Below are 25870 nucleotides of genomic sequence, written 5' to 3' on the forward strand. Positions count from 1 at the left end.
AGTGCCCCCAGTGTCCCCCGGTGTCCCCCCGTGGCCGTGCCCCGGGGACAGCGCTGTCCAGGTGAGCTTCCAGCAGGTTTTTCTTTTATTTCCACGCAGTGACACTCACTACAGCCGCTACCTACGGGAGGGAACGCACGCACACGGGCACGGGGAGAAAGAATAAATTAAAACAAATCCTCATTTAAAAAAAAAACCAAAAAAAAAAACCCAAACGATGAAACCAACGGAGAAAATCAGGGGTGGGAGAAAGGAAACGGTGGGGAACGAGAATAAAAAGGCGAAGGGAGAAGGGCTCGGAGCACGGAGCTTGTGGCAGGACCGGCCGGAGCCGGCGCCGGGCGGGATGCGCGCTCCGGGGCCGCCCTGGCAGCCTCCTCTCCCCGCTGGGCTCGGCCGGGGCTCCCCGAAAGCCCCTCCGAGGGTGGCCCCGGGCGCGGGGGGGACGGGTCGGGCTGTGTCCCTACAGTCCGCGGGGTGCCGCCGCCGCTGTCCCCGCTGGCCGCGCCGGGCTCCTGTGCATGGTGGCCGCGCCAGCAGCGTGTCCCTGCCTTAGTCGTTGGAGGTGACGTCGATGTCTTCTCCGCTCGACTGCTTGGTGGCCAGGCGCCATCGGTTGATGTGGTGCGAGCCCTTCTTCTTCTGGTCCGAGTCGGGGCCCTCCTCCTCCAGCTTCTGCCGTTTGTATTTCGTCCGCCTGTTCTGGAACCACACCTTCACCTGCGGCACAGCGCACAGCGCCTCGTGGGCTCCGGGCACGGCCGGCCTGCCGCGGGAGGCTGGGCTTCCCTCGCGAGCGGCCACACTGGCCGGGGCCTGGCCCTGGCCCTGGGTCTATCCCATCCCTGTCCCTGATCCTGACTCTGTCCCTGACCCTGTCCCTGTTCCTATCCCTATCCCCATTCCTGGCCCTGTTCCTTTTCCTCTCCCTAGTCACAACCCCATCCCTGTTCCTGTCCCTGACTCCATCCCCATCCCTATCCCTGTCCCTGTCCCCATCTCTGTCCCTATCCCTGCCCCTGTTCCTATCCCTGTCCCCATCCCTGTCCCCATCCCTCTCCCTGTCCCTCTCCCTGTGTCGTTCCTTTTCCTATCCCTATCCCCAACCCCATCCCTGTTCCTGTCCCTGTTCCTATCCCCATCCCTGTTCCTTTCCCTGTTCCTTTTCCTATCCCCATGCCCAACCCCATCCCTGTTCCTGTCCCTGACTCTATCCCTATCCCTCTCCTTGTCCCTGTCCCCATCCCTGTCCCTGTGTCGTTCCTTTTCCTATCCCTATCCCCAACCCCATCCCTATTCCTGTCCCCAACTCCATCCCTGTCCCTCTCCCTGTCCCCATCCCTGTCCATATCCCCATCCCTGCCCCAGTCCCATCCTTGTCCCTGTCCTTATCCTTGTCCCTGTTCCCATCCCCGCCCCTGCCCCTGTTCCTTTTCCTATCCCTATCCCTGTCCCCATCCCTGTCGTCACCCCTGTCCTGTCCCTGTCCCCATCCCTGTCCCTCCAGGAGCGCTCCCACAGCCACCCCTCCCTGCCTCAGTTTCCCACAGCAGGGTGGGCCACGGGGCACAGATGTGGCTGCTGCCACCTCACAGCCCTGGAGAAACACGGGGTGAAGGACACTGGTGACACCTCAGGCAGGGGACAGCAGCAGGGTGACACTCCTCACAGCGCCCAGAGCCAGCAGCCCGGGCTGGGCTGGGCTGGGTGGGCACAGAACGGGGAGCAGCCACAGCCAGCCCTGTCCCGGCTGCCAGCGGTGCCAGGGTGCCACAGGCACAGCGGCCGTGGCTGCAGTGACACTGGGACACTGCCAGGGTGCCACAGGCACAGCGGCCGTGGCTGCAGTGACACTGGGATGACGCTCAGAGCCACCCCCACACCTCCAGCCAGGACAGAACCCCAATTATCCATCATTAATTGACCCAGTGAGGTTTCAGAGGACCTGTCCTGCTCTGCTGGTGCCACTCTGCCCCGGGAGCCCCAAGGGGCAGTGGGGTCTCCATCCCTGGGATCCCACCAGGAGCCCCGATCCACCCCACTGAGCTCGGCCCAGCGCTGGCAGCGTGGGCTGGGCTGGGCTGGCTCAGGGTCTGGGGACAGGGCAGCACGGCCAGGGACAGCCCGGGGGGCTGAGGGCACCCACAGGGTCAGGGGGCACGCGGGAGGCGGGATGGCACAGGGATGCAGGGATGCAGGGTGGCACAGGGATGCAGGGATATGGGATGGCACAGGGATGCAGGGTGGCACAGGCAGGGATGCAGGATGGGGCAGGCAGGGATGCAGGAGGGGGGATGCCAGCAAGGAGGGATGCTGCTGGCAGCAGTGAGGGATGCAGGACGCTGCAGGAAGCAGAGTGGATGGGGTAAGGGGTGTGGGATGCTGCAGGCAGGGATGGGATGCAGGATGTGGCAGTTGGGATGCTGAGGGGTGCTGCAGGATGCCCCAGGCAGGGTGAGGATGCCCCGGGGGGCTGTGGACGCTGCCTGGCTCCCAGGCCCGCAGCACTCGGCGCCACTGCTCAGCCGCCGCTGCCAGCCCAGCCCAGCCCAGCCCAGCCCGGCCCAGCCCAGCCCAGCCCAGCCCAGCCCAGCCCAGCCCAGCCCGGCCCAGCCCGGCCCGGCCCAGCCCAGCCCGGCCCAGCCTGGCCCAGCCCATCCCAGCCCAGCCCATTCCAGCCCGGCCCGGCCCAGGCTGAGCCTTCTCCCGCAGCTGTTCCGGTCCTGCAGCCGCTGGCGCCGCTCAGCTGATCCCGGCACCATCGGCGCTTTTCCTTCAGCACCGGCCACAGGCACCGCCTGCTCCCCGATCCAGAGCCCTCCCGGGGTGGCACAGGCCGGCATTCCCAGTGCTGGGGCCGGCATTCCCAGTGCTGGGGCCGGCATTCCCATCCCGGGTCAGCATTCCCAGTTCTGGGGCCAGCATTCCCATCTCGGGTCAGCATTCCCAGTGCTGGGGCCGGCATTCCCAGTGCTGGGGCCGGCATTCCCATCCTGGGTCAGCATTCCCAGTTCTGGGGCCGGCATTCCCAGTGCTGGGGCCGGCATTCCCAGTTCTGGGGCCGGCATTCCCAGTGCTGGGGCCGGCATTCCCAGTGCTGGGGCCGGCATTCCCATCCTGGGTCAGCATTCCCAGTTCTGGGGCCGGCATTCCCAGTTCTGGGGCTGGCATTCCCAGTGCTGGGGCCAGCATTCCCAGTTCAGGGGCCGGCATTCCCATCCCAGGTCACCATTCCCATCCCGTGTCACCATTTCCATCCTGGATCACCATTCCCATCCCGGGCCAGCATTCCCATCCCGTGTCACCATTCCCATCCCAGCCCAGCATTCCCATCCCAGCCCGGCATTCCCATCCCGGGCCAGCATTCCCACCCCAGCCCGGCATTCCCTGGAGCCACACCAGCCCAGCCGCCCCTGATTTCGGCTGTCCCGGCTCAGGACCGGCTCCTCCCGGCACGGTCGCGTCCTGCTCTCCCGGGACACAGCCCGCTGCCTCTCCCCGCTCTGGGGCATTCCCGGAACAAGGCCGGGCTGGCGCTTCCATTCCGCGCCGCAGAGCGCTCTGCAAACTTTAATTAAACCTCTGGGAGCCGGGAAGGCGCCTTGTCCCTAAATTGTGGAACGGGAACCAAGGCATGAAGCAATTAAATCTGCCCGAGCGCGGCTCTGCGCTGCCCAGCCCGATCCGGCCCGGCCCGGCCCGGCTCGGCTCGGTTCTCCCGGCTGGAGCGGGGATGCTCCCGGGCTGGAGGATCCCGTGCCCATCCCTCGCTCCAAAGGCCGCAGCCAGGAGGGAAAAGCGCCCGAAGCTCCCCGTGGGCAGGGGGATGCGCTGTCCCCTCACTCCGGGAGGAATCGGTTCAGAGCCCCGAGCCCGGGGTTTTGTCCCTTCCCAAATTAACCCTTCTCGTGCCGGCTGTTTGTGCGTGCCCAGGTCCCGGGCTGGCTCTGTCCCCGGGGTCGCCTCCCGCCCCCAGCTCCTGCTGCAGGACAGGGACGGTCCGGGGGGCTCCTGCATCCCTGTCCTGCCCCCAAACCCGGCTCCCAGCCGTGTTTCCCTGCGCGTTCCCAGCTGTGCCGTGCCCCGAGGGCCACCTCGGCCCCCGGGACATCGCGCTGTGCCCGGGAATGCCGCTGGCCCCAAGGCGACACTGCCACCACCGCTAGGGGACAATTAAAATCCGGTGGAGCTTCCCCAGGCGGTGACTCAAAGGGTGAGGACACTGGGACCTGTCTGGATGGGGACAGAGGGGACCAGCCCCGCTGTCACAGGGTGACACCGCCTGTGCCAGGTTGTCACCCGAAGTGCCACCACCCCCAGTGCCAGCGCTGCACCTCCGCCTGTTCCTGTGGGGACTTTCCTCCTAAAACCCCCCCAAACCTCTCTGGTTGGTTTTTGGGAACAGTTCTCAGGGCAGGGGACAGCTGCCAGCCCCGGGCCTCGCACGGGGCCTCTCTGCAGCTCTATCTGGGCATCTTTCTCCTCCTGTGATTCCCAGGCATCCGCTCCGTTAATTATTAATTATTAATTACAGCCAGCACCGAGCCCCTGGCCGGGGCTGCTCCGTCCCTGCAGGCACAGATCCAGGAGGGGACAGCAGGATATGCAGGGACTCCACAATCACCCCAAAACTGTGAGGGGACACTGGGATATCCAGGGATTCCATCATCACCCCAAAGCTGTGAGGGGACACTGGGACACACGGTGACTCCACAACAATCCCAAAGCTGTGAGGGGACACTGGGATACCCAGGGATTCCATCATCACCCCAAAACTGTGAGGGGACACTGGGATACCCAGGGATTCCATCATCACCCCAAAACTGTGAGGGGACACTGGGACACACGGTGACTCCACAACAATCCCAAAGCTGTGAGGGGACACTGGGACACACGGTGACTCCACAACCAGCCCAAACTCTCCTCTGCAGGAGCCAGGGAGAGGCCTCTGCTTGGGGAATGCAGATTTGAGAGCCCAGGTGGGGTTTGCCCCACGAGCTGCCGGGGGTGGAGCGGCTCTGCTGGGAATTCTGGGCTCCATGGTGCCAGAGGGATCCAGGGAAAGGCCTTCCCAGCCCAGGCTGCTCCCATGGGAGGGGAAGTGACTGGTGCCACCAGCGCTGGGCACAGCAAAGTCCTGCCCAAGCTGACAGGGCACAGCACGGTGTCCCCAGCTTGTCACATTCCCAGCACACATCCCAGCCTGGCACACAGTTCTGGGGCACCTCAGGGCACGGGGACCCTGCTGATCCCAGAGCACCCACACTGTCTGGGATCCCTGCTGATCCCAAAGTACCCACAGAGCCTGGGATCCTTGCTGATCCCAGTGCCACCACAGCACCCAGGAACCCCGCTGATCCCAGTGCCAGCACAGTGCCCACAATCCCTGCTGGTCCCAGAGCACCCCCAGGGCCCGGGATCCCTGCTGATCCTGGTGATATCACAGTGCCTAGGATCGCTACTGATCCCAAGGTACCCACAGTGCCCAGGATCTCTGCTGATCCCAGAGCACTCCCAGGGCCTGGGATCCCTGCTGATCCCAGTGCCACCACAGTGCCCACGATCCCTGCTGATCCGAAAGTACCCACAGTGCCCAGGATCTCTGCTGATCCCAGAGCACTCCCAGGGCCTGGGATCCCTGCTGATCCCAGTGCCACCACAGTCCTCAGGATTCCTGCTGATCCCACAGCATCCACAGCACACAGGAACCCCACCGATCCCACAGCATCCACAGTGCCCATGATCCCTGCTGATCCCACAGTGCCCCCAATCCTTGCTGATCCCTATGCCACCACAGTGCCCCCGATGCCTGCTGATCCCAGTGCCACCACAGTCCTCAGGATTCCTGCTGATCCCACAGCATCCACAGCACACAGGAACCCCACCGATCCCACAGCATCCACAGTGCCCATGATCCCTGCTGATCCCACAGTGCCCCCAATAGTGCCACCACAGCACCCAGGAACCCCGCTGATCCCAGTGCCAGCACAGTGCCCACAATCCCTGCTGGTCCCAGAGCACCCCCAGGGCCCGGGATCCCTGCTGATCCTGGTGATATCACAGTGCCTAGGATCGCTACTGATCCCAAGGTACCCACAGTGCCCACGATCCCTGCTGATCCCAGTGCCACCACAGTCCTCAGGATCCCTGCTGATCCCACAGTGCCCCCAATCCTTGCTGATCCCTATGCCACCACAGTGCCCCCGATGCCTGCTGATCCCAGTGCCCCCACCCTGCCCAGACCCCCCAACACCCAGCTCGATGCCACCTGGGTCACACCCCCGTGTCCCCGTCACACCCAAACCCCGCAGAGGGTTCCCCTCGCTCAGACCATCCCAGATTCCCTTCGGAGCCCTCCCTTCTCCACCCTGATCCCACTTTTGGAGCACCTGCAGCTGCATTTTGTTCCCCGGTCCCTTTGATTTTGCTGTTCTGGGCCTGTTGTTCCAATCTCACCCCGAATTAACGCAGCTCCTCGGTGGGAGAACGGCTGGGAAGGGGTTAAACACCTGCACCATCCCTATCCCATTTCCCAAGGCATTTCCTGATGCTGGGCAGCACCTGAACCCTTCTCACCTTCCCTGGGCTGCTCCAGGTGCTGCTCCCTGGCTGGGGGACCCCGAGCTGGCACAGCCCGGGGGGCACAGCTGCCTTTTCCAGGGGAAAAGCCGCTGGGAAATAGGGCCAGGCACAGCCATGAGCTGCAACCCCTCTGGGAATTGTTAAATCCATGAAAAAATGATAAAACTCCCAAATTATGGGTTTGGGTGTGAGGCCCCAGGTGAAAACACACCTGTGTCACACCGGGATGGGTGTCCTGGATAAAGCGGGCTGGTTTTCCATGGAAATGTGATTCCATGCAGGATTTATCACCGAATATTTAATTAATAATAATAATAGTAATAATATCGTGGGTTTGGCACAGCCACCAGCCCCTGGCTGTCCCACTCCTCCAATCCCAATACCTGGGTGTCTCCCATCCCTCGGCACACCGGGATTATTTCCCTCCAGGTAATTAAAACAGATTTTTTAAAAATTATTTTTCCAAAGCCACAAAACAGAAGGGAAAATCGTTTTCCTGCAGCCTGAAGCCCCCGCTGGCGGGTGCCATTCCCGGATGGATCCGTGGGGAAGGACGGAGCCGTTCCCGGCCCTGCCGCTGCCTCCCGTGCTCCCCGCGCTCGCTCCCCGCCAGCAGCAGCAGCAGCTTCCCAAAATCATAGAAAAAAAATAGGCTGCAGCACAGAAGAAAAGAAAATTGAAAATATCTCCGTGGCCTCTCTGCACTCCCCGATCTCCCTGGGGTGTGGGCTGGATGCCGCTGCTGCTCTTCCCCAGTAAATGGCATTACTGCAGCTAGGCTCCAGGCCGTGCTGGGAAAGACCAGGGAATGGCTAAGCTCCCCCTGGGGCATCCCACAGCTGCCCTTTCCACCCCGACAAGTTCCTGGCTGTTCTTTGACCTTTGGGTTTTGTCCTTTTTTCCCCTTTTTTCTCCGTTCCAGCCCGGAAGGTGACGGCAGCAGCGGGAAGGGAGCCGAGCCGGTGTCGGCGCTGAGCCCCGCGAGCCGCGGGCTGCGGGTCGGGGCAGCAGCACCCTCAGGATCCAAACACCCGGGAATTTTGGGGGCTCAGCCCCGGCTTCCCGACACCCACAGCTGCTCCTTGCCGCTGTCCCCGTGCCGGTGACATTTTCCTCCCAGGAACTTCCCGCTCCCAGGGACGCGTCTGGAGGTTTTGTTTGGCAGAGCCTGGGCAAGGATGAGCCAGGCGGGCACTGGGAACACCCACGGCTCCAGCTTTATTTCCCAACTAAATTTAAGCTTAAAATTTCAATTAATTCAGCACATAGGCCCAACCACCTCACCAGAATTCGGGGAAAACTTTCTCCCTCCCTTCATCTGCTGAATATCCCGTGAAATGAAACTCCTTCTCCTGGAGCATTTGGGAACAGCCGCTCACCAGGACACCGGGCTCGGACACACAGATGCTCAGCCCCTACTCCCTCATTTTCCCCCAGCTCTGTCCACTTCTCCTTTCATCCTCGTGCTTCTCCTGGCTCTCCTTACATCTAAATTCCTCTGAAATGTCTGTTCTGATCCCAGAAAGTCTCCCCCAAAACCAGCGCCTTTCGGCAGCACCGTCTCCACACCCGTCCTGAATTCCGGGTGTTGGTGCACAGACCCGGAGCTGCTCAGCTCAGCCAAGGTTTTCCAGCTTTCCAGGGAAAGCTGCTTCTTCCCTGACAGGATTTCCAACCCATAAATTGCTCCCAAGGAGAACACCCCAAGCCAGCGAGAAACAACACCGGAAAGGTGCTCGGGAGAGCGGGACGACACCAGAGCTGCATTCCCAGCCCCAAACCCGCCACAGCTCCTGTAACCCCAAAACCTGCCTCACAAAAACCCCAAAGCCACCCCGAGGAGCCCCAGAACACCCGCAGGCTCTGGGGGGCCTGGCAAGCCCAGCTGGGGCTTGACACGGGAGCGCTGTGCGGGCCTGGGGCCGCTGCTGGAGCGGGGTGGGACACGGTGGGACACGGTGGGGCACGGTGGGGCACGGTGGGACAGGCAGGTGGCAGTACCTGTGTCTCGGAGAGGCTGAGGCTGCTGGCCAGCTGCTTGCGCTCGGCGCCCACCACGTAGTGGTTCTTCTCGAAGGCTCTCTCCAGGCGCAGCAGCTGCGACGGGGAAAAGGCCGTGCGGATGCGCTTGGGCTTGCGGGCGAAGGGGCCGTGCAGCAGGAGGCTCTCCTGGGACACCTCGCTCCCTGCGGGCACACACCGAGCTCAGCGCGGCCCCGGCAGGGCCGTGCTGGGGCGGCTGCCCGGCCCTGTGACACGGCCAGGGCACGAAAGGGGAATCGCGGGGGTTTTGGGAGGCTTCTCCACCCCGAAATTGTGGCGATCGTGCCGCGTTCTGCCCCTTGGATCCGCTCAGCCCCGCGGCGCCAAAGGGAGGGCAGGGAGAGGGGAAGGAAGAAAGAAAGAGAGGGAGAAGGGATGGATGGGGAGAGCAGCAGGAGGAGGAAAGGAAAGAGGAAGGGAGGTGGGAGGCAAAGGAAAAAGTGAGACGGAGAGAAAAAGGAATTATAAAATAGGAGGAAGACTGAGAAAGTGGCAGGAAAAAAATAGAGAAGGAAAACTAAGAAGGAAAAAAGTGGAGGGAAGAAAGAAAGAGGGAAGGGGACAAGAAAAGAGAGGAGAAAAGTGGGAAAGCAATTTTTAAAAAGGGAAAGAAAGAGAAAGGAAAAAAAGAAGGAAAAGAAAGTGAAAGGAAAAAATGAAGGAAAACAAAGTGAAAGGAGAAAGAAAGAGAGAGACAAGAAGTGGGAAAGCAAAAAAAAAAAGAAGGAAAGAAGCAAAGAATAACGAACGAGAGACGGAAATCTGTAAAGCAAGCGAGCGAAACAAGGCAGAAAGAAACGAAAGCAAGGGAAGAAACACAAAATCAAAGGCGGAGAGAGAAGGCAGGGCAGAGGGACGGCTCGGGGGAGCGGCGGGCCGGGCTCGGGGGACCCCGAGCCGCTGCCGGGGCCGAGGGCCCGGGCCGTGCCCCGGGAGCCGCCGGCAGCGGCCGCAATCCCCGGCGGAGCCCCGGGGACAAGCGAGGGCTCGGTGCCGAGCAGATAAAACTAATCCGGGCTGCGGGACCCCCCGGCACCGCGGCGGGACGGAGGGGAAACGGAGAGGCGGAAAAAGAGAAAATAAAAATGAAACAAACGGGGGAAAAAAGAGAAAGAAAAAGCACGGGGAAAAAAGGAAAGAAAAGGACGCAGCTACGGAAAGGAAAAGGAAAAGAAAGAGGATAGGAAGGAACGGAGAGAAAGAAAATAAAGATGAAAGAAACAGAGGCAGAATCAGAAAATTAAGAGGAAGAAAGTAGGAACGAAAGAAAGAAAGAACGAAAGAAGCAAAACAAGAAAGTGAGGAAAAGAAACAGAAGGAAAGAAAGAGAAAAAAGAAATAAAGAGAAGAAAAGGAATCGAGAGAAAATCTACAGAACCAAACAACATCTCCCTGCGCAGCCGAGATCCACCGCACCGAAATCCTTCCCTTCGTTCCCGGGAAGGAGAAAACCAAATTCCCGGCTCGGCTGCGCACGGCGGCGGCGGCGGCGGCGGTCCCGCGCCCCGGAGCTCCGCGATGCTCGGCCGGGACCCTGCGGGGCTGCCACGGCCACGGGCCCGGGGCTGCGGGAGCGCTCCGGCCGCGGCCGTGCAGAGGCACCGGCACCGGGAGCTCGGAGGCACCGGGAGCTCGGAGGCACCGGGAGCTCAGAGACACCGGGAGCTCGGAGGCACCGGGGCTGGGGGCTCGCAGGCACCGGGAGCTCGGAGGCACCGGGAGCTCGGAGGCACCGGGAGCTCGGAGGCACCGGGGCTGGGAGCTCGCAGGCACCGGGAGCTCGCAGGCACCGGGAGCTCGGAGGCACCGGGAGCTCGGAGGCACCGGCCCCGGTACGGAGCGCCCGGGGCCCCGGCCGTGCGAGCGGGCACGGCAGCAACAGGTCCTGCCCTGCAGGCGGGCCCCCCGAGCCCCGGCAAGGAGCCCCGCGGCTCCGCAGCCCCCGGGGCCGCCGGCAGCCCCCGGCCCGCGCCCCCCGCCGCCCCCGCTCACCTTGGAAGCGGTGGCCGAAGAAGCGGTTCCGCAGCACCCAGGGGTAAAAGTTGAGCGGGTCGCGGTGCTGCGGCCCGAAGAAGGGGTGCGGGTGCGGCAGGGCCGAGCCCCCCAGCTGGGGGGGCCCGACGGGCAGCGCCGGGTGCCCCACGGCCTCGGGGAAGACGAGCTCGGCGCTGCCGTACAGGGCCCGGCCGGCGGCTCCCTGGAAGCCGGGGGCGAAGGCGGCGGCGTCGGCGGCGGCGGCGGGGCCGGGGTAGGCGAGGGCGGCGGGGCGCGGGGGGTCCTGGCGGTACCTGCGGGGCCGCGGGGGCGGCCTCACCTGAGCCCCGCCGGCAGCCGGCGAGGGAGGGAGGGGAGGCCGGCGGAGGCAGGGCCGGGATGGGGAGGGCAGCGGGAGGCAGGGCTGGGCTGGGGGAGCAGGGATTGTGGGGATGGGATGGGAGAGAAGGGCCGGGATGGGAGAGCAGGGCCGGGATGGGATGGGATGGGAGAGCAGGGATTGTAGGAATGGGATGGGAGAGCAGGGCCGGGATGGGGAGAACAGGGATTGTAGGAATGGGATGGGAGAGCAGGGCCGGGATGGGAGAGCAGGGCCGGGATGAGAGAGCAGGGAATGCAGGGATGGGGAAGGCAGGGCTGGGATGGGAGAGCAAGGCCGGGATGGGAGAGCAGGGACGGGATAAGGGAGAGCAGGGACGGGATAAGGGAGAGCAGGACTGTAGGAATGGGATGGGAGAGCAGGGCCGGGATAAGGGAGAGCAGGACTGGGATGAGAAGGGCAGGGATTGTAGGGATGGGATGGGAGAGCAGGGCCGGGATAAGGGAGAGCAGGACTGGGATGAGAAGGGCAGGGATTGTAGGGATGGGATGGGAGAGCAGGGCCGGGATGGAAGAGCAGGGGAAAGTAGGGATGGGGTAGGATGGGGAGGGATGGGGAGGGATGGGATGGAGAGGGATGGGAGAGCAGATCAAGGCAAGGATGGGTCGGGATAGGATGGGAAGGCAGGGATGGACAGGACGGGCAGTGCGAGGAAGAGGAGGCAAGAGGAGGTGGAGGGGGGTAAGGACAGGCAGGGGAGGCACGAGGAGGCCGGGGGAGGCAGGGGGAGGCACGGGAGGCACGGACAGCCAGGAGAGGCCGGGGAGGACAAGGAGAGGCCGGGGAGGACAGGGGGAGATGGGGCAGGAAGGGGAGGCAGAGGAGGCAAAAGGACGCAGAGAGCGCCCGAAAAACTGGACTGGAGCCGCTCCCGCGGGCGCGCCGCGAAGTTGTGGCAGAGGGGCTCCGGCTGCGGGGCGGGGGGAGGTGTTCCCTCCGTATTTAAAAAATAAATTAAAAAAAATCTTTTTAAAGTCCTCATTTTTTCTTCTTCTTTTGGTTTCCTTTTTTTTTTTTTTTTTTTTTTTTTTTTTTTTTTTTTTTTTTTTCCCCAGTTTAAATGAATGAACCAGCCCTGCCCGCAGCGGGAGCGGAGCCGCGGCCCGCGGGGGGAGCGCAGGTGAAGCCTCCCCCACCGCTCCCGCCCCCCGCGCAAGCTCCGCTCCCCTCCGCGCGTCCCCTTCCAAAGGCAGGACCTTCCCCCGGCCGAAACCTCTTCCCACCGCTCCGATCCTGCGCCGGGAATGGAAAAAAGATAAATTTACAAAGCCAAAGCTGCCAAGAAGTGGCGATTTCGGCCGTTTTGGCCCGGCGCGGGGGATGCGCGGGCGCGCAGCCCCTGCGCGGGCCGGTCCCGAGTTCACTCCGCAGTTTGGCTCTGCTCGGAGTTCTGTTGGCCCCGGGGGCGGGGGCCAGCCCTCCCCTCCCGCACAAAGGGGGTTGAAAGTCTATTTTCCACTTGGCTGGATCGAAATACTCCGCGCGGGATCCTTCCCCCCGCGGAGAGCAGAGCGCTGCTGCGCGCCCGCGGGCTCTGCGCGGACCCGCTCCCGCAAGAGGCTGCGGGAACAAGGATGGGGGCAGGAAAGGCAAAATCACACGAAATCCCAGAGAAGTGAAAGCCTAAAATCGGAGCGAGAGCGTCGGCAAAGCGGTTTTTTATTATTTTTATTTTTATTTTCATTTCCGCAAGAGAGAGAGAGATGAAAAAATAATCGACATTCAAAATATTTTATAAATAGATTTTAAAATGTATATTTCTTTTTTTTTTAATGGGAAAAGTGGAAATAAAGAAGAGGAGTTGGGTGAGAGAGCTGGCGGAGAGGGCAGCGGGAGCAGAGCGGGGAAATTCGCGGGGGACGGGAAGGGAAGGGATGGGGGAGAAGGGGAAGGGATAGAGATGGGAACAAGGGGAAGGGAAGGGATCGGGAAGGGGAAGGAGAAGGGGACGCGGGGACAGCTCGGCTCAGCCGCGGAAACTGTGCCCGGCTCCGGACCGTTCGTGGAATTTCATTTAAATCAATTTAATCCAACTGAATTCAATTTAATTTCTTTTTTTTTTTCCTTTTTTTTTTTTTCCCCTCGGCCTTTTCCCTGCCCCGGGGCCGCCGGGGGGACACGCGGCCCCTCCGGCCCTGCCCTGCGGGATCCGCGGCCGCGGAGCGCGGCGCGGGGCCGGGATTTCGTTTCGTGCGGATCTCCCTCGTTTCGGCATCGTCTGAGGGAGGCAGCCGGGAGAGGGGCCGGGCTGCGGCTGCTTCCCGCGGGATCCCCGCGGCCGGCAGCTCCCCGGGCTGCAGCGGAACATTTCCCCGCGGGGAGCGGCTCCGCTCTGGGAAGAATCGCCCTCTCGGGAATCCACAAACCTTCCACCTGATTTTGGGTTTTTCCCCGACTCGCCCCGGCGGTTTTCGGTCCCGGCTCAGTGTCCAGGCGAGGCTGCTCGGATGCTCCGAAGGGAACCCGGGAGCTGCCACGCTGAAACCGACCGAGAACCCCAAATTTATCTTTAGATTTCTTTTTCCCCTCTGCTCCCAGGCCTGCTCCCAGCTCCAGGATAAAACTCAAGCAGGATTTTTATCCCTTCGGGAATAAACCCGGAGCCGCCGAGCCGGGGTCTTGCTCGGGCTGGAGATGCCCCTGGTTTGTGGAGAGGAAAACTTTATCCGCGGAATGCCCCGAGAGGGGAGCCGGGATGGATCCCCCGCTGGATTCCGGCCGGGAGCGGCTCCGGGAAGGGGAAAAAAACCATTTTCCTTTTTTGACGAAAGAGCCGCCGGCCGTGCGAGCGCAGCCCAGGGCCCGCAGGGGCCGGGCAGGGGCGGCTGCAGCGGGATCGGGGGTGCCGGGGGGGAAAGGGGGGTCTGGAAAACCCAGCCGGGGGGTCCTGCAACGAGCAAAGGAAAGGGGAGGGAAGGAGAGGGGAAGAGGGACAAGACGGACACCGAACACCGGCCGCGGGCTGGGAGTAGAGGGTCATTTAGGGGTGGCAGGGTGGCAGAGGGACAGCGGGGCCACCCCCGTGTCCGTGCCCATCCGCGCCGGGCCCCGCAGCTGCTGTCCCCTGGTTAATCGGTAACGCCGCGGCCCCGCCATCAAAGGGCACCGCGGGCACGGCGGCCCCGGGCCCGGAGCGCGGCCGCGGGCACGGCGCGGCCCCGCGTTAAAAGTTGACCAGACTTCAAAGCGCTGCAGCTTTCCCTGCCCCGCTCTCCCACCCGCTCTCCCCGCGGGCACCGCTCCGGCCCGGCCCGGCTCCTTCTCACCGGCCGTGCGGGCAGGAGAGGGGAAATGGGGGCCGGGCTGGGGCTGGGAGCTTCACGAGGTCCTTCTCCCGCGGCCTGGAATTAATTCTGTTTTGTTTTTTACATTTTCTTTGGTTTGGGAATATTCTGGATCGGAATAAATTATCCCTGAAGCCAGCGGCTTCCAGCAGGTTATTCCTGTCCCCTCCCTCAGTGTCCTTCAGTCAGGGGATTTTGGCAACTGGAGCATGGAGGGATGGATGGATGGATGGATGGATGGATGGATGGATGGATGGATGGATGATGGATGGATGATGGATGATGGATGATGGATGGATGGATGGATGGATGGATGGATGGATGGATGGATGGATGGATGGAGGATGGATGGATGGATGATGGATGGATGATGGATGACACAGCCCAGGGACAGCTCTGGTCACTGTGCCCAGCAGTGACACAGCCCAGGGACAGCTCTGGTCACTGTGCCCAGCAGTGACACAGGACAGGGACAGCTCTGGTCACTGTGCCCAGCAGTGACAGAGCCCAGGGACAGCTCTGGTCACTGTGCCCAGCAGTGACACAGCACAGGGACAGCTCTGGTCACTGTGCCCAGCAGTGACACAGGACAGGGACAGCTCTGGTCACTGTGCCCAGCAGTGACAGAGCCCAGGGACAGCTCTGGTCACTCCTGTTCCACAGTGACACAGGACAGGGACAGCTCTGGTCACTCCTGTCAGCACAGGGACAGCTCTGGTCACGTCCCCGGCAGTGACACAGGACAGGGGTTTTGGGAAAGCCATCCAGACCCCATCAGTGCAAGGTGCTGAGCAGAGTTTGGGTTTTTGGGGACCTTCCCCTGAGCTCATGGCTGGCCTTGGGGACCCCGTGTCCCCTGCCTGGCTGTGCTGTCCCACAGCAGGGCCCGTGGAAGGCTCTGGAACACCCGGACTGGGGCACCATCAGCATGTCCTGCTGGTGACAGGCTGGTGACAGCAGTGCCATGGGGAGCTGCAGCACACATAGCTCCAGGGGTGGCACCAGGGGTGGCACACGGGGGACACGGCCCTCCCTGGGCTCCTGGAATCGCCACAGTGAGGGCCCAGCCCAGCCCCCAGCCCCAAACCCACCTGGGCTTGTTCTGCTGGGCCCTGGTGTGGCAGCAGCAGTGGCTGAGTGGCACTGCCAGGGCCGTGTGGCACTGCCAGGGCCGTGTGGCACTGTCACGGATGTGTGGCACTGATGTGATTGTGTGGCACTGCCACTGTTGGGTGGCACTGCCACTGTTGGGTGGCACTGCCATTGTTGGGTGGCACTGCCATTATTTTGTGACACTGCCAGGGCTGTGTGGCACTGCCATGGCCCTGTGGCATTGCCATGGCTGTGTGGCACTGCCATGGCTGTGTGGCACTGCCATTGTTGTGTGGCACTGCCATGCCCATGTGGCACTGCCATGCCCTGTGGCAGGTTGTGTGGTACAGCCATTGTTGTGTGACACCGCCATGCCCGGTGGCACTGCCATGCCCTGCTGGGAGCAGAGCCTCCCTGTCCCTGGCCCTGTAACCCCCCCGGTGCCAGGGTCAGCAGCTCTGTGCCCAGCGCTGGTCCCAGGCTGGTTGGGTTGGTCCCGCTGCCAGCTCCAGGAGCAGCAGGCACAGTGGGCACAGCCGGCACAGGGGGCACAGCGGGCACAGGAGGCACAGCGGGCACAGTGGGCACAGAGACACAGTGGGCACAGGGGCACAGCAGGCACAGCAGGCACAGCAGGCACAGGGAGCACAGCGGGCACAGGGGGCACAGGGGGCACAGGGGGCACAGGGGGCACAGCAGGCACAGGGGGCACAGCAGGCACAGCCAGCTCTGGTCACTGTGCCCAGCAGTGACAGAGCCCAGGGACAGCTCTGGTCACTGTGCCCAGCAGTGACAGAGCCCAGGGACAGCTCTGGTCACTGTGCCCAGCAGTGACAGAGCCCAGGGACAGCTCTGGTCACTGTGCCCAGCAGTGACAGAGCCCAGGGACAGCTCTGGTCACTGTGCCCAGCAGTGACAGAGCCCAGGGACAGCTCTGGTCACTGTGCCCAGCAGTGACAGAGCCCAGGGACAGCTCTGGTCACTGTGCCCAGCAGTGACAGAGCCCAGGGACAGCTCTGGTCACTGTGCCCAGCAGTGACAGAGCCCAGGGACAGCTCTGGTCACTGTGCCCAGCAGTGACACAGGACAGGGACAGCTCTGGTCACTGTGCCCAGCAGTGACAGAGCCCAGGGACAGCTCTGGTCACTGTGCCCAGCAGTGACAGAGCCCAGGGACAGCTCTGGTCACTCCTGTCCATCAGTGACACAGCCCAGGGACAGCTCTGGTCATGTCCCCCGCAGTGACACAGGACAGGGCTTTTGGGAAAGCCATCCAGACCCCATCAGTGCAAGGTGCTGAGCAGAGTTTGGGTTTTTGGGGACCTTCCCCTGAGCTCATGGCTGGCCTTGGGGACCCCGTGTCCCCTGCCTGGCTGTGCTGTCCCACAGCAGGGCCCGTGGAAGGCTCTGGAACACCCGGACTGGGGCACCATCAGCATGTCCTGCTGGTGACAGGCTGGTGACAGCAGTGCCATGGGGAGCTGCAGCACACATAGCTCCAGGGGTGGCACCAGGGGTGGCACACGGGGGACACGGCCCTCCCTGGGCTCCTGGAATCGCCACAGTGAGGGCCCAGCCCAGCCCCCAGCCCCAAACCCACCTGGGCTTGTTCTGCTGGGCCCTGGTGTGGCAGCAGCAGTGGCCGTGTGGCACTGCCAGGGCCGTGTGGCACTGTCACGGATGTGTGGCACTGATGTGATTGTGTGGCACTGCCATTGTTGGGTGGCACTGCCATTATTTTGTGACACTGCCAGGGCTGTGTGGCACTGCCATGGCCCTGTGGCATTGCCATGGCTGTGTGGCACTGCCATGGCTGTGTGGCACTGCCATTGTTGTGTGGCACTGCCATGCCCATGTGGCACTGCCATGCCCTGTGGCAGGTTGTGTGGTACAGCCATTGTTGTGTGACACCGCCATGCCCGGTGGCACTGCCATGCCCTGCTGGGAGCAGAGCCTCCCTGTCCCTGGCCCTGTAACCCCCCCGGTGCCAGGGTCAGCAGCTCTGTGCCCAGCGCTGGTCCCAGGCTGGTTGGGTTGGTCCCGCTGCCAGCTCCAGGAGCAGCAGGCACAGTGGGCACAGCCGGCACAGGGGGCACAGCGGGCACAGGAGGCACAGCGGGCACAGTGGGCACAGAGACACAGTGGGCACAGGGGCACAGCAGCGTGTGGCACTGCCATGCCCTGTGGCAGGTTGTGTGGTACAGCCATTGTTGTGTGACACCGCCATGCCCGGTGGCACTGCCATGCCCTGCTGGGAGCAGAGCCTCCCTGTCCCTGGCCCTGTAACCCCCCCGGTGCCAGGGTCAGCAGCTCTGTGCCCAGCGCTGGTCCCAGGCTGGTTGGGTTGGTCCCGCTGCCAGCTCCAGGAGCAGCAGGCACAGTGGGCACAGCCGGCACAGGGGGCACAGCGGGCACAGGAGGCACAGCGGGCACAGTGGGCACAGAGACACAGTGGGCACAGGGGCACAGCAGGCACAGCAGGCACAGCAGGCACAGGGAGCACAGCGGGCACAGGGGGCACAGGGGGCACAGGGGGCACAGGGGGCACAGCAGGCACAGGGGGCACAGCGGGCACAGCGGGCACAGGAAATGGCACATCCAGCCCAGGAACTGCCCCGGCGGGCACCGGAGGGTGACCCCCCCTCAGGAGCATTCCCTGAGCCCGCAGCCATGGCAGTGCCAGCGAACCTCGGGCACAGGAGCTGTGCCCCCCGGGGGAGTCCCCAAAGCCCCGCGGGAGCTGGCAGTGCCACATCAGGGCGGATCAGCAGAGGGCCGCCCTGCCCTCCCCAAAATCCCATCAGATGGCACTGGGACACTGCCGTGCCACCTCCAATGTCACTTCTGGGCACCAACCAACGCGCGGCTGGCATTTCCCTGCTCTCCCACCTGGAGCGTTCCCCTGCTGGGAGCACCTGGGCACCTCCTGTGGAAGCACTGGGGCAGCTTTTCCTGGGAAAATCCATCCAAAAATCGCTCAGGCTGTCCCTTCCAGCCTTGGGGACACCTCGGGGACACCTCAGAGAGGGGGTTAAAGTAAATCCTGGCACGGAGCTGCCCCAAGCAGGAGGAAATGCACTTTTCCAGGGCTTCTGGTGGATCCTGGTGGATTCCCATAATCACCCCCACCCTCAAACTTCCGAATCCACGGATTCCCCTCCCTCTTCTGTGGCACCCTGGAAAATCCATCCAAAAAATCTCTCAGGCTGTCCCTTCCAGCTCTGGGGACACCTCAGGATGGAGATGAAAGTAAATCCTGGCACGGAGCTGCCCCAGGCAGGAGGAAATGCACTTTTCCCGGGGTTCTGCTGGATCCCCGTGATCTCCCCCACCCCCAAACTCCGAGCCCGCGCATCCCCCCCCTTCCCTCGGGAGTGGTCGGAGGGGGCCCCTGGCTGAGTCATTTATTTATTTTGCCGGTGCCATATGAAAGGCAGCCCCGGGTGTTTCCATACGAGGCGGATAGGTGCTTCCAACACTGACATTCTCCAGGAGAAAAATAGGCAGGAAAGCTCCTGGCGCAGCAGTTTTATTGTGTTAATAAGTTTGGCGTCTATAAGCACCATATGTAAATGACTGCTATAGTGCCTTGCTGCCATTTAACATTATGTTGGGGAGGTGAGCGGGAGCCAAGTCTGCAGCTTTTCCATTAATAAAATCCTGGCACGGAGCTGCCCCAAGCAGGAGGAAATGCACTTTTCCAGGGCTTCTGGTGGATCCTGGTGGATTCCCATAATCACCCCCAAACATCCGAACCCACGGATCCCCCTCCCTCTTCTTTGGCACCCTGGAAAATGCATCTAAAAAATCTCTCAGGCTGTCCCTTCCAGCTTTGGGGACACCTCAGAGCAGGGGGGTAAAGCCAATCCTGGCACAGAGCTGTCACAAGAGGAAATGCACTTTTCCAGGGGTTCTGGTGGATCCTGGTGGATTCCCATAATCACCCCCACCCTCAAACTTCCGAATCCACGGATTCCCCTCCCTCTTCTGTGGCACCCTGGAAAATCCATCCAAAAAATCTCTCAGGCTGTCCCTTCCAGCTCTGGGGACACCTCAGGATGGAGATGAAAGTAAATCCTGGCACGGAGCTGCCCCAGGCAGGAGGAAATGCACTTTTCCCGGGGTTCTGCCGGATCCCCGTGATCTCCCCCACCCCCAAACTCCGAGCCCGCGCATCCCCCCCCTTCCCTCGGGAGTGGTCGGAGGGGGCCCCTGGCTGAGTCATTTATTTATTTTGCCGGTGCCATATGAAAGGCAGCCCCGGGTGTTTCCATACGAGGCGGATAGGTGCTTCCAACACTGACATTCTCCAGGAGAAAAATAGGCAGGAAAGCTCCTGGCGCAGCAGTTTTATTGTGTTAATAAGTTTGGCGTCTATAAGCACCATATGTAAATGACTGCTATAGTGCCTTGCTGCCATTTAACATTATGTTGGGGAGGTGAGCGGGAGCCAAGTCTGCAGCTTTTCCATTAATACACCACGAGCTGCCAATTCCGGAGGGGCTTTTTTCCCTCTCTTTATTTTTTTTTTTGAAAAATGGGAAAGAGCCCGGCGCCAAAATGCTGCCTCGGACCCTTCCGTTGGGTGGGAAATGGGTAAATATTGTGTTCATTTAGCCCTGGAGGCAGCTCCAGAGCTTGGAGCTGCGCTGGGAAATCCCGGTCTGCCGAGGATCCCGATCCTCGGGAGAGGGGCTGAGGGATGGGCAGAGCCGCTGCCAGCCCGGGGCTGTGTTTGGGGGTTTATCCCACTGTGTCTGGGGTTTATCCCACTGTGTTTGTGGGTTTATCCCTGCTCCCCCTTCCCCGACAAGCAGCGAAAAAAAAAAAAAAGAAAGAGAAACCAAGGGGGGAAAATTGAAATATAAAGCGCCGTGAGTTTCTTCCTCCTGCAAGGAATTCGCAGCGAATTTCTGTTGAGTCGATGGCTCCGTGCAGTCATATGGATGGCAGGCTCCCAGCCATTATTAGTGTAAACAGATTTGTGAGCAGTATATTTAGCTGCTCCATATTGCTTTTAGGAAATGTGCACATTTCCATGGCACACGCTCCCGGAGGGCCATACCCTGCCACGGCTCCGCAGGTGGGCACGGAGCCTCCCGAGCCTCCCGGGCTCCCCAGCCTCTGCCCCCGCCGGCAGGGAGCCCCGAGGGGTTTGGGTGCCCTCCCTGCCGGCTGTCCCACCTGGAAAACCGAGCCGGAGGGGACAGCCTGGCCAGGCCACGCTGCTCCCTGCGCTGCCAGAGCCGGGCTGCAGCTCCTGGGGGAGGTGGTGGCAGCAGCAGCGCTCCTGGGGGTGCCCAGTGTGGATTTTGGGGGGTGCCCAGTGTGAATTTTGGGGCCCCAGGGCACCCAGCCCTTCCCAGAGCTCTCGGGGTGAGCTGGGCCAGGGCTCGGGCACTGCTGGGGGATCCTCATGGGCACTGCCAGGGTGGGGAGGCACCCGGGGAATGCTCTGGGAAACAGGTGACACTGACACCCAGGAATGCTCGGGGATCCAGGTGACACTGACACTCAGGGAACACTCTGGGATCCAGGGGACACAGCCACCCAGGGATTGTGCCATGATCCAGGGGACACAGCCACCCAGGGACCTCTCTAGGACACAGGTGACAGCCGTCACAGGCCGCCGCAGGGTGCCGGTGGCACAGACACTCACAGGTCATGGCAGGGTGCAGGTGGCACAGCCACCCGGTGACCCCTCTGGGACACAGGTGACAGCCATCACAGGCCGTGGCAGGGTGCCGGTGGCACTCCCCAGGCCCTGCAGCTCCCGGGGCACAGCAGCCACAGCCCGGCCGTGCCGGGAGGGCTCCGCTCGCTGCGGCTCCTCCCGAGCCCGAAAGAGTGGATTTTGGGGGGTGCCCAGTGTGAATTTGGGGCTCCAAAGCAGCCAGTGTGGATTTTGGGGGGTGCCCAGTGTGGATCTAGGGCTCCAGGGCACCCAGTGTGGATTTTGAGGGGTGTAAAGAGTGGATTTGGGGGGTGCCCAGTGTGAATTTGGGGCTCCAGGGCACCCAGTGTGGGTTTTGGGGGGTGTCCAGCATGGATCTGGGGCTCCAGGGCACCCAGTGTGGATTCTGGGGAGTGCCCAGTGTGGATTTTGGGGCTCCCGAGCACCCAGTGTGGATTCTGGGGAGTGCCCAGTGTGGATTTTGGGGCTCCTGAGCACCCAGTGTGGATTCTGGGGAGTGCCCAGTGTGGATTTTGGGGCTCCCGAGCACCCAGTGTGGATTTTGGGGAGTGCCCAGTGTGGATTTTGGGGCTCCAGGGCACCTAGTGTGGGTTTTGGGGGGTGCCCAGCGTGGATTTTGGGGCCCCAGGGCACCCAGCCCTTCCCAGAGCTCTCGGGGTGAGCTGGGCCAGGGCTCGGGCACTGCTGCAGCCGTCACAGGCCGCCGCAGGGTGCCGGTGGCACAGACACTCACAGGTCATGGCAGGGTGCAGGTGACACCGCCACCCGGTGACCCCTCTAGGACACAGGTGACAGCCATCACAGGCCGTGGCAGGGTGCAGGTGGCACAGACACTCACAGGCCGTGCCAGGGTGCAGGTGACACAGATACCCGGTGACCCCTCTGGGACACAGGTGACAGCCATCACAGGCCGTGGCAGGGTGCCGGTGGCACTCCCCAGGCCCTGCAGCTCCCGGGGCACAGCAGCCACAGCCCGGCCGTGCCGGGAGGGCTCCGCTCGCTGCGGCTCCTCCCGAGCCCGGCAGAGCTCCCGCGGGAAGCGCAGCCCCGGGCGGGCCGGGGCCAAGCCCCGAGCGTGCCAAAAGGTGAGCCCCGCTCCCCGCGAGCCCTGCGGGGCGGATCCTGTCCCCAGCACCGTCCCACGATCCCCGTTTCCCGCAGGAGTCCCCCAAACCCGCTACGGGCACCCCGATCCCGCTCGGCTCCCGCGGGCCGGGACAGCGGGAATGTGGCACGGGCCCGTGCCAGGCAGGGGCACGGAGCGGGCACAGGGGCTCTGCTGCTGTCCCTCTGCTGCTGTCCCCTCGCTGCTCTCCCTTTACCGCTTTCCCGTTCCTGTCTTCCCTTCGCTGCTTTCCCTTTCCATCTCTCCCTTCGCCGTTTTCCCTTTCCTGCTCTCCTTTTTGCAGTTTTCCCGTTCCTGCTCTCCCTCGCTGCTCTCCCTTTGCAGTTTTCCCTTTCCTGTTTTCCCTTTCCTTCTCTCCCGTTCCTGCTCTCCTTCTCCTGTTCTGCCTTCGCTGTTTTCCATTTGCTGTTTTCCCTTTCCTGCTCTCCGTTTTTCTGTTTTCCCTTTCCCGCTCTCCCTTCGCTGTTTTCCATTTCCTGCTCCCCCTTTCCTTCTCTCCCCTTCCTGCTCTTCTTCGCTGTTTTCCCATTCCCGCTCTCCCTCTCCGCTCTCCCTCGCTGCTCTCCCGTTCCCGCTCTCCCTTTGCAGTTTTCCCTTTCCTGCTCTCCCTGTGCAGTTATCTCGTTCCTGCTCTCCCTTTTTCTGCTCTCCCTCTCCCCTCTCCCTTTGAAGTTTCCCCTCTCCTGCTTTCCCTTTGCAGTTATCCCGTTCCTGCTCTCCTTTCTTCTGTCTTCCCTCTCCCCTCTCCTTTGCAGTTTTCCCTTTCCTGCTCTCCCTCGCTGCTCTCCCTTTGCAGTTTTCCCTTTCCTGTTTTCCCTTTCCTTCTCTCCCGTTCCTGCTCTCCTTCTCCTGTTCTGCCTTCGCTGTTTTCCATTTGCTGTTTTCCCTTTCCTGCTCTCCCTTTCCTGCTCTCCGTTTTTCTGTTTTCCCTTTCCCGCTCTCCCTTCGCTGTTTTCCATTTCCTGCTCCCCCTTTCCTTCTCTCCCCTTCCTGCTCTTCTTCGCTGTTTTCCCATTCCCGCTCTCCCTCTCCGCTCTCCCTCGCTGCTCTCCCGTTCCCGCTCTCCCTTTGCAGTTTTCCCTTTCCTGCTCTCCCTGTGCAGTTATCTCGTTCCTGCTCTCCCTTTTTCTGCTCTCCCTCTCCCCTCTCCCTTTGAAGTTTCCCCTCTCCTGCTTTCCCTTTGCAGTTATCCCGTTCCTGCTCTCCTTTTTTCTGTCTTCCCTCTCCCCTCTCCCTCGCTGCTCTCCTTTGCAGTTTTCCCTTTCCTGCCCTCCCTTTGCAGTTTTCCTTTTCCTGCTCTCCCTCGCTGTTTTCCAGTTCCTGCTCTCCCTTTGCTGTTTTCTCTTTGCAGTTTCCCCTTTCCTGCCCTCCCTTTGCAGTTTTCCCATTCCTGCTCTCCCTTTTTCTGTTTTCCCTTTCCTGTTCTCCCTCATTGCTCTCCCTTTGCAGTTTCCCCCCTCCTGCTCTCCCTTTGCAGTTATCTCGTTCCTGCTCTCCCTCTCCCCTCTCCCTCGTCCTCTCCTCCCCGGCCGGGTCCCGCAGCAGCCGGGGGAGCTCCAGGCCGGGCTTGGCCGGGCCAGCGCTCACCACGGCCGGGCCAGCGCTCACCACGGCCGGGCAGCGCTCACCACGGCCGGGCCAGCGCTCACCACGGCCGGGCCAGCGCTCACCATGGCCGGGCCAGCGCTCACCACGGCCGGGCCAGCGCTCACCATGGCCGGGCCAGCGCTCACCATGGCTACCCGGCCCCGGCGGAGGCATCCGGGCTCGGGGGGAGATGCCGGCCCCTTTCATGCCGCAGAAAGCCGCGACATCAGGGCTCTGTTGTTGGATGTCACCGTCTCCCTCCCACCGGCGTGAAAAATCAATTAGGAAGAATTAGCGACGTGTCACCGGGGCTCGGGAGGGGACAATTGCGGGGCCCGTCCTGCGCCTGGAGACGCGGCTCGGCCCCGGAGGAGCCGGCTCTGTGTCACCGGCTGTCCCCGGCCCTGGCGGTGCTCCAGCCAAAGGAGGGATGGATGCCCAGGCACCCAAATCCTTCGGGATGCGGATTGCCAGGCGGGCTCGGGGAGCGGGGGTCGCTCCCTGCCTCGCTCGCTCCATCCCTCCGAGGCCCCAAACCCTGCAGCATCCCCGGCTCCAGGGCTGGAATGGCTCTCTGGGAATGTGACTCGCGCCTCTTTTCCCTCCTCTTTCCATGTGCGTGTGTATATATATAAACCAAAAAGGGAAAAAAAAATCCCAAACTCTGATTAAAATCCCTTTTTTTTATTCACCTGCCCATCTTTCCTGTCTGCATCTCCCCTTCTATCCAAACTCATAATTAATCGCTCAAGGCAAAAGTAATGAATGTTAATTGGCCATCTGTACAAAGACTAATTAAAATCTACCATGCTGGGGATTAAAACATACCTATAGCAACTGCCTGAATTGAGAATGAGACAGAGGAGAGATTGAGAAAACAGCTGAAAGGCTTGTGCAAAACGCAATCTCGCTTAGGTGTGAGATGAGTTGCAGCTCCGAGATCTGAGATGCTTTATTATTAAATTAAAAAAACACAACAAAACCAACCCAAAAACGGGGAAGGGGGGGAGGGTGGGGAAGAAACTTCTGAGCTGGGAGCTGGTTTAATGGGAAGAAAGGCCGCGGGGGATTTCAAAGGAGGAGTGACCCCAACATTTCTCGTCGGGCTTGGAGGAGGATAAAAACTGCCCGCTCCCCTCCCCGCCCGCGGGGAATATTCGGCGGCGTTCGGAGCTTTTTTAGGGTTTGTGGCTGTGAATGAACCCCGAGCAGCATGGCTTGGGTTTGGGGTGAGGGATGGGGCACGGCCGGGGCTGTGCCCGCCCTGCCCTCGCCGCCCCATTCCCTCCTTTGTCCCAAACCCGCGGCTTCCCAGCGCGCCCGCCCCTTTGTTGGGAGGCTTTGGGACCCGGGGCAATGTTCCCAAACGAAGGAGCGGCAGTGGCGGTTCCCAGAGCTGCTGTTCCTCCTCCTCCTCGGCCCCGCGGCCCCCCGGACCCTCCCCGCGCTGCTGCCGAGCCGGCTCCGTCCCACCTGGCCCAGGTGGCCCCGCTGTCCCCTCGGGCGCTGGTGACACCGCTGGAGGTGGCAGGAGGAGCGCAGGGCTGGAGGGGACCCCGGGGGACACTGAAGGGTGACAAGGAGGCTGCACCCTCCCTCCAAACAAGCTCAGGGCAGCTCAAAACTCCGGTTTTTTAAGCTCAAAAAAAAAAAATAAAAATCAGAACTAAACGCTGCGGCCACAGTTTGCGCTGGAAGTCACCGAGCTGCGGCTCCACCGCCGCGTGTCCCCGAGCAGCTGCAGGCCAGGGATGTCCCCTGCATGTCCCAAACCACCCCTCCCGAACCCCGGATCCCATTCCAGGGGTGCCGGGTGCCCCCGGGCAGTGCCCCCATCCCTGCCGGGGGTTTTTGGGCTGGGCGGCGGGGGCAGCCCGGGCACCCCCCCGGCAGCAGCGGGGCTTTGCCGCCGTGCCGGGAGCTCGGGGCTCTGCTCTTGTTTTCTCAGATTCGGCTGTGTTTACTCCCAACACGAGTGACCGCCGTGGCCCCATTACGGCGGCACTGACAGCTCGGCTGACAAGTGCGCTCGCGGCAGGAATGTGAATGCGGCTCCCGGCCCCGAGCGCCGCTCCCGCCGCTCCAAAC

At 62.2% G+C, this 25870-nt stretch overlaps 1 protein-coding gene across 1 annotated transcript; it reads right to left on the bottom strand.

The window, feature by feature from the left end:
* LOC120509403 (homeobox protein EMX1-like) lies at positions 1-23931 on the bottom strand. Its single transcript, XM_039723980.1, has 4 exons — positions 23804-23931; positions 10618-10913; positions 8584-8768; positions 1-720 (listed from the first exon to the last, which is right to left on the bottom strand). The coding sequence occupies exons 1-4, from the start codon at positions 23929-23931 to the stop codon at positions 553-555; spliced, it is 777 nt and encodes a 258-aa protein (XP_039579914.1). The 3' UTR covers positions 1-552.
* Positions 23932-25870: the final 1939 nt, after the last annotated feature.

This window comes from Passer montanus, unplaced genomic scaffold, assembly GCF_014805655.1.
Source record: "Passer montanus isolate IOZ18808 unplaced genomic scaffold, ASM1480565v1 scaffold109, whole genome shotgun sequence".
NCBI lineage: Eukaryota > Metazoa > Chordata > Aves > Passeriformes > Passeridae > Passer > Passer montanus.